At 44.7% G+C, this 13,725-nt stretch overlaps 1 protein-coding gene across 2 annotated transcripts in view; it reads right to left on the reverse strand.

Moving 5' to 3' along the window:
- The window catches only part of Cdc5l (cell division cycle 5 like), a 49,108-nt gene extending 38,340 nt beyond the window's left edge, over positions 1–10,768 (reverse strand). Inside the window, exons 1-5 of one of the 2 annotated variants that reach the window (XM_004653051.3) lie at positions 10,607–10,768; positions 7,603–7,706; positions 5,175–5,336; positions 4,077–4,204; positions 2,159–2,258 (exon numbers count right to left, since the gene is read on the reverse strand). In XM_004653051.3, the coding sequence (XP_004653108.1) occupies positions 2,159–2,258; positions 4,077–4,204; positions 5,175–5,336; positions 7,603–7,706; positions 10,607–10,651 (539 nt within the window). In that variant the 5' untranslated portion in view covers positions 10,652–10,768. Of the gene's footprint in view, positions 1–2,158; positions 2,259–4,076; positions 4,205–5,174; positions 5,337–7,602; positions 7,707–8,162; positions 8,501–10,606 lie in introns of those variants that run through there. The other variant, XM_045156426.1, reaches the window with a different exon arrangement.
- Positions 10,769–13,725: the final 2,957 nt, after the last annotated feature.

A 13,725-nucleotide genomic window follows, 5' to 3' on the forward strand; every position in this document is an offset into this window, starting at 1 on the left:
GAGCTCATTGGTTTGCCTGCACTTGCATGTCTGTTGTGCCGATTGAAGCTGGTGTTTGCTAGTTCTCTCTTAAAAATAGCTTGTGTTGAGAGAAAATATAATTCATGCTGTTAATAGTTTTCTCATGAATTTTTCATAAGATGTTAGCCTGTTTTGTATAAGTACAGGAATAATGACCTTTGTTTTCAAACTTTTTGTCCATGTGGTTTACACAGAGCTATTTTTTATGCATGTCTCACTAGCCTTAGCCTGAAGTCTAATGACATGTGTTAGCATTGTAAGAATCCAGCCAGTCAGCAGAACTGCTAAATTCAGTTGATCTTCACATGAATCAACTGATCACATTCATTTTGCTATCTACCCATATAAATAAATTAGGAAGAATTATTTAGTCTTCTTCCCAGACTAATAGTGATGTTCAAATATGATAGTTCTTTTAAAGGGTTGCACTTTCAAAGATTTTTAGTGAGGTCAGTCATTTTCTGCATTTATCATTTTATGCTACTGCCTTTTATAAAGAACTAATCTTTAGAATAGCACAAAAATGTAAAATTCATTAATTGTGATCCTATGACTAACTCAATGTCTTCAGATCTAATGGACATAAAAATATTGATACTCTTAATATTACACTATTCCCAGGAAAAAAAAATCTATTGTAAAAGGGAGGATTTTTGCATACATTTTTACTCTTTATATAAAGACACTTATACCATCATAATACCAATAATGTAACTCTTTGTGTTTTTTGTAATTCTATATAAAACAGTTTATTTTCTATTTTTACTCAGATAAAAATATTTGTGCATAAAATAGCAAATGAGAAAAATGAAACTATTATACAATTTTAAAAACTCAGATGCACAAAGTGGTATGCATCTGGAGTTCACTTGCAAATGACTAGAGACCTGCTGTGCCTATTCTCTTTTTCTCTGCAAATGAGTAATTTTTTTAGTATGAATTCATGCATGACAGCATAAAGAACTCCATAAACCTACTCTCCAAAGAAACTGATAAAAAGTAGACACAGCAAATGTATAAATATTAAAGAAATCTACTTAAATTTGATAAGAAAGGCAGTAAGTTGGCAGCAGCTGCAAAGAAACCCACTCCTTCCAGCCACCAGCTCTGGGAGGAGGGAACTACACTCCCGGCTAGCCAGCACTCCCAGGGTTTTCACACTCAGGAGAGCTAGGGCACCCCTGGCCTCCAGCAGACACCCAGCTGCAGAGGATCCCCTCTTCCACCTCAACAAGGGATCATCCTTGGGCACAGGGCAGTGCAAACTCACACAGCCCATGTCATAGCTTTGGAGATGAGGATACCCACTGCTGTTGCCTCCACCCCCACCCTAACTGTATGCAGCTCATTAACCATGAGTGTCACAAATGATACAGAGCCTTAGGAGAAAACAAGGACCAAAAACGACCTGGCACTTCAAAATTATAATAGGGGAAACCATCCCCATAACACTCCCCAGCAGGTCAGGAAGCACTCCCTAGTAGAATGGGGACCCTAAAAGGCTTGTGTACACTAAGGGGTTATTCCAGAACCTGAATCCCAAACACTAGCTAACGAGCTGTTTATTCGGTTCAGCCTCTTTAACCAACTTCGTCTTGCTTTCTGAGCATCAGGATGATATACATCATAGAGTCAGCAAAAAGAAGAAAGATGTTTGACATGGTAAAAATCTGCGTAAATGAAAATACCTCATATATTTCTCTCACTTCTAATGAAGATTTCTATGAGCCCCTAAATATATTTCAAGACCCATTAACTCCCTGTATGCTCACTGAGATTCCTATTTCACGCCCAGTGCCTTCCCACTACTAATCTAGGAGGAGAGAAACTGCAGTCATGCAAAAGTCATATAGCACTGTGTGTCCTCCGGCCACCTAAGGCCACAATGCTACAACAGATCAAATACAACATACTAGCTAAACAGCCCATTACTTCTACCAGGCCTCACAATTTTTTTAAAGTTGTATTTCTTTTCTCTGTAACTATTCTGAAATAGAGGGAAAAATACAATTTTTTTCAGAGTAATAAAAAGGAGTACTGGATTAATATTCACTAACCACAATTGATCAATCATTCAGTTTTACAGGGTCTAATGGTGGCCAAAGTAAGTAATGGATATGGAAGGAAGAATCCATACCTTGCTTCTTCCAACTGCTTTTCTCTTGCTTTCCTCTTGGCCTTTTTTCCCTGAGTATTAGCCAGGCGAGCTCTAGCTTCAGAAAGCATCTCAAGTTCATCTGTAAAAACAGAGAGGACAAAGTAAGTTCCCCCTCTAACATATGCAAGGTTTGTCAGACAAGACTAGTGCTTAAGACAAGAAAAGGCAAATACACACTACTGATACTGCACAAAGGAAACAGCTTAAGTCAGAGAAATCCAGGTTAAAAACTAAGCCCACTTACTGGCTGGCTATGTGAACTTAGTCACTTCTTACCCTCCCTGGACAAGCTTCCCTATAAAACTGGAACTACCATTTCTACTTCACAGAGATGCTGAGAAGACTTAAGAAAATGACTTATGTAAAGCAGATAGCAAGAATTCAGTAGAGTTCTTAAATATTATATCCCTTCTTATCACCAACTCACTGCCACAATACAGTGAAACACTGTAAAAACTAATTATGGGTAAACTGCTAGCCTTTATAATGAATGAATAAATAAATAAATAAATGTGTGTGTGTGTGAATTCTCCCCTCAGAATGAGTTCACTGAGATATTTTCCATGGTTCTCCAGAACACAACAAAAATACTATTATTGCTATCTTAGAACAACTCCTACACATGGCTGTCCAATGAAATCACATTCCACTATCTTCTTTTCATACTTCCCCAAGTTAAGAATTATTGACTCAGAAGGGTTGGAGAAATGGCTTAGTGGTTAAGACACTTGTTTGCAAAGCTTAACGACCTGAGGTCAATTCTTTAGTTCTCACGTAAAGCAAGATGTACAAAGTGGTGCATGCACCTAGAGTTTGCTTCCAGAGGCTGGAGGCCCTGGCGTGCCCACTGTCTTTGTCTTTCCTCTTCTATCTCTCTCTGCTTGTAAATAAAAATAAAATATTTTAAAAATAATTACCCAGACATGGTGGCACACGCCTTTAATCCCAGGACTTGGGAGGCAGAGGTAGGAGGATCACCATGAGTTCGAGGCCACCCTGAGACTACATGTGAATTCCAGGTCAGCCTGGGTTAGAGTGAGACTCTACTTTGAAAAGCCAAAAAAAAAAAAAAAATTACTAATTCAGCAGGGGCAACCCTGGTACCTGTACTTTTTAAAGTTCCTCAAATTGCCAGGCATGGTAGCACATGCCGTTAACCCCAGCATTCAGAAGGATCACCATGAATTCAAGGCCATCCTGAGACTATATAGTAAATTCTAGGTCAACATGGGCTAGAGCGAGACCCTACCTCAAAAGACTAGAAACAAGCTGGGTGTGGTAGTGCATGCCTTTAATCCCAGCAATTGGGAAGCAGAGGCAGGAGAACCACTGTGAATTCAAGGCCCCCTGTGACTACATACTGAATTCCAGGTCATCATGAGACCCTACCTTAAAAAAAAAAAAAAAAAAAAAACTAAAAAGCAAAGTCCCACTAGTCACAGGTTGAGTATCTGCAACAATCCTTCAAGGTCAAGTAGATATTATTCTCCATTCAGCAGAAAAAGAATCAAAGCTTATAGAGGCTTTGTAAGTTGTCCAAGGTCAAATAGCTAGTAAGTGTTAGACAAGGATATAAAAGTCCAATTCCTCTGATTCTTAGCTCCATGCCTCACAGAATCACCTATGTAAGTCTGCATGATAGTGTTTCCCACTGTTGACTTCTCAGAGATTAAATCACTGGCCTGAAGTCAAAGAAAGATAAGGACCAATGTCCTAACTAGTTGCATCTTTGAAGAATGGGAATGAGAAACAGGATGCTATGAGGCTCACCTCTTACCTCTGGGAAAATTTTCCAGTTATACTGCTTAATTTATTACTTGAAGAAAGAGGAGATAAAGGGATACTGTCCAAAAAGAACTACTGCTCCAGAAGAGAAAAGGAGTTTTAGATCACTCACCCTCATCCATATCAATTGGATCAGGCCGGGCTGGCTTTGTTTCTGGGTTTGGATCTATCTCCCCAGGTTTAAGTTTCCGAGGATCATCTGTTGTTTCCTCTTCATTATCCCTTTGGGCAGTTTTGTCCCTGGGGGGGGGGGGGAGAGAAGCCCAATCACAGTATTATCATAAGGTTTCCTAGCTCTGGCACTTCCTGTCCAAAAAAACAAAAACAAAATTAAAAAAAAACCTACTCAACACTCAGGCTGGGCATTAATGAAATAAAAATATGTCTCACCAGGCACGGTGTTGCATGCCTTTAATCCCAGCAATAGGAGGCAGAGGTAGGAAAATTGCTGCAAGTTTGAGGCCAGCCTGGAACTACAGCAGAGTCAGCCTGGGCTACTCTAGCTCAGGAAAACCAAAAATAAGTAAAGTATTTCTACTACTGCTTCATCCAAATGCAATGGCATTAAAATTCTCCAATTTCAGCATGTGTTTTCAATTGCTATTATAAAAAGGCACCTGAGGGCTGGAGAGATGGCTTAGCAGTTAAGGTGTTCAACTGCAAAGCTAAAGGACCCAGGTTCAATTCCCCAGGACCCACGTAAGCCACAGGCACAAGGTGGCACATGCGTCTGGAGTTCATTTGCAGTGGCTGGGTGCCCTGGCCCACCCATTCTCTCTCTCTCCCTTTTGTTTTTTTTTTACCTTTACCTCTTTCTCTCAAATAATTTTTAAAAATTAATTAAAAAAAACTAAAAATAAATAAAGCATCTGAGCAGCACCTTAGTCCTAAATGTTCTATTGGAAACAAACCAGAAGGCTCTATCTCATTAATTCTCAGCAGTTCTGATTATAGATGACCCTTATATGTTCTTTATCATTTTCCCTTTTCTATGATAAACATATATGATGTGCATACTTTTTAAAACTATTTCTTTAAAGAAACAAGACATAATTTGGATCAACCATGTGACATTTGCAATGTAGAATTCAAAAGCTTTACTTTCTCTGGTTTTATTCACATTTATGATTAATTTAAAAGACAGAACGGATGCACGTTTTCTAGCATTTTTCCACAAAACATATTCTTTCAAGTGTTTTTAAAGACTCACAGGAGAAATTCATAGTGCTCCAAGCACTGGGCCGCTGTTCTTCCAATGATTGGGGCAATGGTCCTCCATTGGGTTGGCATCAACTTGGCCAAGTGCAAAAGTTTTTCTTCCTCTTCCCTGGACCATTCAGTTTTTTTAATGCTTGGATCCAGCCATTCATACCTATTAAAGATACCATTCATATTATAATCAGCCACCTAGAATAAACATAGTTTAATGATTAGACATACTGATTCTACGGTCTAAAACCACATGCTCTCATCCTTTAGTTATTAATACTATTCTTCATGTTTCTCTTTAGATAGGGTCTTATGTATCCCAGTTACCTTGAACCTGACACGGAGCCAAGGATGACTTTGAACTCCACAGACCATCACACCTGACTTTTGTGGTGTTGGGGACTGATTCCAGGGCTTACTTCTGGCTAGGCAAGCACTCCGGACTGTTGGGCCTTGAGAGGCCCAGGCGTGAGGCTTAGTGGAACTTCCTGAGCCTAGCTAAAGTTTGGCAACCTGTCTCTGGCTAGCTAGGACTCAGTAAGACGCCTAATGGCTTCTTGCCGCTACTGCTGCCAGGAGTTGGAATTATCATTTCAATAGTCACAGTTTACTACTGGCCCTTATCTCTCCCCCATCCTAGAATCCCCACCTTTGTTCCCAACATTATACAGGCAACCGCCTGTAACAATAAAGGGAGTTCCTGCTTTGACAAGTCTCCACACTCCGGTGACTAGGAGAGGTTCTGAGTCGGACGTTTACCCCTCTTCCTCAACCCCTTGGGGGGAAACAACGGGCCTGGTCCCTCCTCAGCACTACCTACCCACCGGGCACCTGACTAAGCTATATCCCCAACGAAATCTTTTATTTTTTTTAACAAGACAATATACATTATGAAACTAAGTGTACACTAGTCACTATCCCAAACTCACATTACCCTTTTAACTATGCAAGATAAATAATGCCTAAGATCATAATATGACAAGAGCATAGTCATATACCTTCTTTTTCAACTAGCACTTAAATTGTTTCACTTTGCCAGAAGTTTGAAACAATCTGGAAAAGACTCTACCACCTGGTCGTGTTCAGTGGTGCAGGTTTCACAGTACCTTCTAGTGCTTTTATTCTCACAGCACTTTCACTTCTCTGAGCATTTGACTTAAAACCACAGAATGCTTTTCAATAGTGAATACTTGTATTTGCTATGTTTCTGAGTTTAAGTAAAATCACCATGGCCTCCACTATCTTTCCCAATGTCTTCCCAACCCACCTTCTCATCCACTACTTAGGTGGGTGAGGCTGCCCAAAAGGATCCAAGTCCTCACTACTGCTGGAGCAGAAGCTTAAAGCCCCAAGAGAAGCAGACATGAGAACTGCTCCAGCTGAGAACCACCTTCTCTATGGAGTCTAACCTCTGCATTCTGACCCTTCCCCTGTCCAGATGCCCAGAAAACTGGGTCACTGTGACTATCCAAACTTGGTGCCTAGCAGCAGATCGGCTGGTGCTGGGGCCAGTTCATTCATGCCACAAACACATGTTAGTGGCTTAAGGTGTCCTCTACCCTGTAACTTAATAATGTGATGCCACAGGTGTAGTGCTGGCTTAGGCCGTGTTTTAGTGTAGCAAATATGCAGCATTTCATCTGTAGTAGGCGCAAATCCAACTTCCATGAGCTTGCCTAGAACAAGCAATTTTATAAACTTTTACAACACAACCTATTTTTAAGTTGAGGCCATTTATCTCTACAGGACTTTCATACACAAACAACAACAACAACAACAAATTAACTCCAGAGCAGGGCATGGTGATGCATGCCTTTAATCCCAGCGCTCAGGAGGCAGAGGCTGAGAGTTGGAAGCCACTAAGACTACAGAGTGAATTCCAGGTCAGACTGGGCTAGAGCAGGATTCTATCTTGAAAAAACAAAACAAAACAAAAAAAATTAACTTGGGCTAGAGAGATGGCTCAGCCATTAAGAAGGCAATTACTTGCAAACCAGCAGCCAGGTTTCAATTCTCCAGTACACACATAAAGGCAGATGCACAAAGTGGTGCATGCACCTGGAGTTTGTTTACAGTGCTAGATGACCTCACGTACCCATATTCATTCATTCTGTCTCTCTCTCTGCAAATAAGCAAAATGTTTTTCTAAAATACATTAACTCATTTAGATGTGACATCACATCTCCCTCACTTAGTGCCAAGTATTATGCACATTGGGAAAAAGTAGGGCAAAGCAGAGGGAAAAGAAAGATGGTTTTCTTAAGACCACACAGGAAACAATTGGCAGCTAAGTCTAAAGAAGCCCATCCCTGCTCTGTCCTTGCTGGTGTGTCACAAGGCCTGCTTTTTTGGAGAAGACTCAAAGAGCTGACATTTCACTCATCACAATCAGGACTGCTTCTGTGTTCCACTTACTGTCTGGTACATACCATCTGGCTTTGCACTGCTTTGCTGATTTTCTGTGGAGCAGTGAGGCAATCCTAGACCACTGGTTTTTCCCATATTTCATTACCGCTGCTTTCAGAATTTCATCCTAAAAAAAATCGCCAAAGAAAAATCACATTCAATCACAAAACTCCAAGTGAAAAAAGCCAAGTATTATATTAACCTTGCAGAATGTTGTATACGTACATGCACGCACACACACATATACAGAGAAATTTCTTTAAAAAGAAAAATAAAGGACTACCTGCTTGGGAACCCTCCCAACCTGAGACCTTTTCAGCATTACTTTCACTTTATTTCAATAAAATAAATCTTTCTTAAAAAAAAAAAACATGAAAAACTTCATTGACTTTCAATATTAAATAGTATACAAGAATCAGAAAAAAAAATCACTTCCTTAAAACTGGAAGTGGGAACAGGTCGGTCTTAGAAACACTGCTTCTAAATAGAATTTAACAAACAGAATTGTCTAGTTTGTACTCTACAAATAAGTAAAGCTCATTCACTTATCAATTCACTCAGAAAAGATTTCCTGAATACTTACCTTCAATCAGTTCTTGTGTGTTTAGAGAAGGAGACTCAAAGAGGCACATCCAGGACTCAGAAAACAACTTGGAACTCTGATTATGCATGACATTTCCTGTCCAGTCCCCTAACCCTCAAGATGACCTTAAATTCTTATCTCCTCCAGCCACATCAGTTACTTTAGCCAGTTTACCCCAGTTTCTAAATAATATAACACCAGGGAACCCAAACCACTATGGAATGCGGCAAACCCAGGGCAGCCTGGCAAGTCAACTCAGACGTCAGAGATTGATAGAGCCACAGATGATGGTGATGCACATGGGCGTTTTACCTTTAGGCTTTATGTTCAATGCACTTGAGCCACAGGCCTTATACTTGGGCCTCTCCACTCCATCTCTTCTACCATAACCAGAGATTAAAACAATTTTAAAAAGACAGAACGAGCAATCTCACAGTGCCAGCCATTACCTGCACAATACTGGATCTATCACTATGCCATCATGGATGATGGATGAAGGCAGAGAGAAAAAAAAGACATACTAGAAGAGGGACTAGTGGGAAAGAAGAAAGGGTTAGTGTAAGAGCCACAGGAAGGGAGACAAAATCAATTAATGGGAAGGGATAATGATCAAAATTAAGTAAATGTACACAGGCATTATTGTTTTTTAAAAGGGGGCTGCAAAGCACCCAGTAGGTAAGCTGCTCACCACACAGCCTAAGGACCCAAGTTAGGATCCGCAGCTCTCACGTGAATGAAGTGTGGGCGTGGCCACCAGCCTTTGACCCCAGGGCTCAACAGGCAGACAGAGGGCATTCCCAGGACAAGCTGGCTACCTAGACCAGCTGAGTATGCAAGCCCCATTTCAAGTGAGACAACAATACTCAGTAAAGAAAGTGGAAGGCAATCAAGAAAGACACCAGGGCTGGAGGGATGGCTTAGCCATTAAGATGTCTGTCTGCAAAGCCAAAGGATCCCGGTTCAATTCTCCAGGTCCCATGTAAGCCAGATGCACAAAGGGAGCGAACGGGTCAGGAGTTTGTTTGCAGTGGCAGGAGGCCCCGGCATGCCCATTCTCTCTCTCTCTCTCAAATAAACAAAGAATAATTTTCTTTTTTAAAAAAAAGAAAGACACTAGGGCTGGAGAGATGGCTTGGCAGTTAAGGTGCCTGCCTGTAAAGGCCCAGGTTCAATGTCCCAGTAACCCACGTAAGCCAGATGCACAAGGTGGTGCATTCGTCTGACCTCGGGCCTCCACACACATCTTCACATACTTGCTACTGTTTTACTCCCCACACACACAGGCAGAAAAAACTTCAAGGTTTTGACCACTACACAGGAACCCTGCTGTTTCCAGATCCTGTGTATGCAGCTCTCTCTCCTTCAGCAGTCTTCTCTCTTCCAGCTGAAATACCTGGTTCCCTCACCAGCCGGGGCCATGTTCAGTGCTTCACTTGTAACTTTATTCAAGTTCTGCTACACCTCACCACATCTTCAAATACAGACACCAGGTATATGTTCTACTAGATTCGCTCCAGAACGTCACCAAGCAACCGCTTGTCATGCTGGCTACTGTCCTGGGTGCCTGGGCTACCAAAGCCTGCTCCCCTACAGCGCTGGCTGGTAAGGCAAATAGCAGCTGGTGTTTACTGAAGCCCAAGTGCCCGACTGCATTCTCCGTGTGCCAAACGTATCACCTCCCCGCATCCTCAACGGAAGTCCAACTAGTACCTCCTCCGGAAAAATAGGAAAACTTCACACAATGACAGGTGCTTGCAAGAGCGCAGAGCGAACTGTAAAAATGAAAAAAGAAGGCCACTGGGGGTGGAACACATTCTTGGAGTGACTGCACAAGGATCCCGAGAAGTGTTTCTGGGCTCGGTAGGCGGGAAGGACGCCAGGCAACGGAAAGCTCCTGGGAGAAGGCGCAGCGGGCAAAGCCGGCGTCCGTCCGTCCGTCTGCACGCGCGCTTTGTCTAGGTGCTGCCTCCGGGGCTCGGCGCGCGCCCGGCCTGACACACTGGACACCCCACGGGTGTCCGTCCTGCCGGCTTCTGTCCAGCACCGGCGCAGAGACAGCAACGCGTTGAGACGCGGGTCCTGATCGGCAGCAGGCAGGAATCCGACCCGCGGGGCTCCAGGAAGCCGCCGGCAGAGCCGCGGGCGGAGGGCGTCGCCGAGCCCCGCGCTGCGCTCCCCACGGCCGCGTCTCCCCGCGTCCGTCCCCGCCGCGTCCTCCGCGCGCCGGCACCACCCCCGGCCTCGCCAAGGGCGCCGAGCCGAGAGCTTCCACCGCGAGCCCGGCCCCGCAGGCGCTCGGAGGACCCAGGGAGGAGCCAGCCCGAGCCCCGCGGGGTCCCCCAGCACACCCCGAAAGGCCGCCGCGGCGCCCCGGCCTCCCCGCGCGTGCGCACAAGCTCCCCGAGTGGACGGCGGAGAGCGGACGGCGGGAAACGGAGACCCACCTCGGTGTTCCTCCACACGCCCCCCTTGATCATGATCCGAGGCATCTTGGCGGTGGAGTGTTCCCGGCAAAGGGCCGCGAGGAGCTTCGGGAAGAACTAAGGCCGCTTTGGTCCCAGAGCCTCAGCCGCGCTTCCTCCAACAGCCGCCGTAGGCTTTGAGGAGATCTGCGCAGGCGCGGGGAGGCCCGGAGCAAATCTCGCGAGATCTCAGCGCGTGAAGGGGAGGAGCGGTGCAAGGGCCTGTGGGAAAATGACAGAAACTCTTCGGACTGCGAGTCCTGCTACGTGCGCGTGACCCAGGCCGGTTGGAGGAAACGGTTCTCGGGAGGTTCCGGGAACACACTTGTCAGCGCAGGGGAGCGGCCGTCGTGACGTCACGGCGGCGGGAGGCGGGACTGTGTGGAAGATGAGACCCGGCAGTGAGGTTCCCGTGCTCAGCCCTGCACCCCGGCCTTACTCAGGAACCCCGGGAACACGAGCCCGGATCTCCGCAGCGCCAGGCGCGCAAGGTCGGGGGTTGAGATGTGAGTCCAGCCTCGTCCGCTGGCCCCCAGCTGCTGACAAGTGACCGGCGTAACCGGAAGAAGACCCCAGGCAACTGCCCCCTCGCTTGGAAGGGGACCCGAGGTGGCACGGGAACCATGAGAAAGTCACCTCAGCGGTTTTCGTTCATGCTGTCGGGTTACGGAGGGTGCTTGAGACAACCGCGATGGACACGTGCGGGCTGGGTTGACGTCCTGACCATTCTCAGGGTGGGCGTCTGGACGGTGGAGCCAAGCGGACACTGCCTCGCACATCTGGGCACAGGTGGAGATCATGCTGTCATGCTGTCGGCCGTCCCTCTGTTACAGCCTCCTTGTTCACTGCGCTGCCAGCGCGGGTAGCTATGGAAGCATTTACATGGTGGGCCGAGAAACACCATGAGCTTGTTTTGTTTGTTTATTTCCAAGCCGAGAGTAATGTGGAGAATGAGAGAATGGACCACCAGGGCCTCCTGCCACTGCAAAGGAACTGCAGATAGATGCATGTGCCACTTTGTGCATCTGGCTTACCCGGGTACTGGGGACTATAATAGGAACCCAGCCCATCAAGACGTTGTAAGCAAGCGCCTTTAACTACTGACCCGTTTCTCCACCTCCACCCTGAGTTTTTAATTGATGTCAAACTTGTTACTTGTAACTTGCCCTAAAGTTAGTCTTACAGCTATGTAATCCACCTGCTTAAATAATGTGACCAGGTTTCCTCTCCCTTATTGTCCAGATAACCAGTACTGACAAGCAATGTGGAAAGATGCTGACTGTTCTCAAGATAGGCTCTTTGCCTAATTTCCTCAGAGGCACGGTTGCGTTCTTGACTCAGAGCAAATATACCTACATTAAAAGTGCTGATCATTGTGTTAAAGACAGTCAGGCCCACGTATCTGTTGAAAGCCAGATGTGGGCTTAATATGATGGCTCTTGTGATCAGAGTGTATGTGTGTTTAGGATCAGCAAAATCCAGCAGGTCATACTCCTAAGTACCTTCCTTTAACAAATGTTTAAGTATTATCCAAAGTTAAGTTCCTTACCCTTTGCTCATACAATGTAGGACTTGTTCACATATTACTGCTTTTTTGCTGTTAAATAAAGCTGCCACTGAGTACCTGTATGCAAGAGAAGCAGCCAAAACCATAGAAACATGGGAACAGTGGTGACAGCAGAAGCAACAGGTTTATTAACGACCCAAACTATCCTTGTTTTCCATTTCCTTCTTCTTCAGGCTGCTGCTAGAGACAGCTAGCCCACTCCTGGCATGGGCATACCAGGGCTAGCTTTCTCACCCATCAGACTCTGTCCTTATAAGCAGTTTGTTCACTTCTGGTAGGAAAGTTCAGGAGGTTAGTCTCCTATAAATAATCGGCTATGTCCCCCAAATAGGGCAACAGAGGTAGGCTCTGTCTACTCCCCTGGATCCAGTATAAAGAGATCTGGGGTCTGGGAAGTGGCCCAGCAGATATAACACTTGCCACACAATCAGGAGAAGCTGGTAGGACTTGAATTTGATCCCCAATCCTCATTATTAAAAAAAAAAATAGAAAATCCAAGCATGTTCACACATACCTTTAACCCCAGTTCTTTGGACTAAAGACACAGGAGAATCACTCAGGCTCACTGGTCACTAGACCAACAGAAAATAGCATGTACAGGCTGAGAAAGAAACTCAGTATCAAGGAAAACAATGTGAAGGACAAGAGACGAAGTAACATGATGTTCTCTTGCATAAGCTGGTGTGTGCCCAAGCTACACATGCATATGCACAAATAGTATACATACACACATGCACATATATATGTATGTATGTATGTATCACACTACATACATGCCAAAAACCAAAGAAATCTGTTTTCATATTCTCTAAAAGGGATATAGTGAAATCCTAACCCCTGGCCCCTGTAAATGTGAACTTCTTGGGAAATACCATAGAGTTTAACAAGTTAAGTTGAGGTCTTCCTGGAATAAGGCTAACCTTAGGTCCAATGACTGGTTCTTGGACTAGAGTTAACCCTGTATCCAATGACTGTGAAGAGGAGCCACAGGTGGAGGTATACCAAGAATTGTCAGCAGCCACCAGAAGCAGGAGAGGTGTGGGACACGCTGTTATTCCCTTGAGCTTTTACAAGGGAACCAACCCTGCTGACAGTGTGATTTCAGACTCCTGCCTCCATGTGCATGAGAGAACTAACGTCTCTTCTTTTAAGCTACTCTGTGCTACTAGTTTATGGCAGCCCTAGGAAGCTAATAGACTTCTTTTTTTAACCATGTATTTCCAGGGACTTTGGAGATGACTCAATCAATAAACTCTCCGCCTTCATGCCTCTGGACATGAATTTGATCCCCAGCACAAACATAAAATGCCTGCCAGGATGGTGTGCACCTGTAACCTCAGCACATGGGAGGCAGAGACAGAAGGATGCCTTGGACTTGCTGGCAAGCCAAGTTAGCTTAATGGATAAGTACCAGGCTAGTGAGAGACCCCTCTCAAGGACAGTAGGCACTGTTCCTGAAGAACAACACCTAAAGCTGTCCTCAGACTTCCACACACATCACACACACATCAACACACAAAATCAGACATGCACT

Source organism: Jaculus jaculus, chromosome 8 (assembly GCF_020740685.1).
Source record: "Jaculus jaculus isolate mJacJac1 chromosome 8, mJacJac1.mat.Y.cur, whole genome shotgun sequence".
Classification (NCBI taxonomy): domain Eukaryota; kingdom Metazoa; phylum Chordata; class Mammalia; order Rodentia; family Dipodidae; genus Jaculus; species Jaculus jaculus.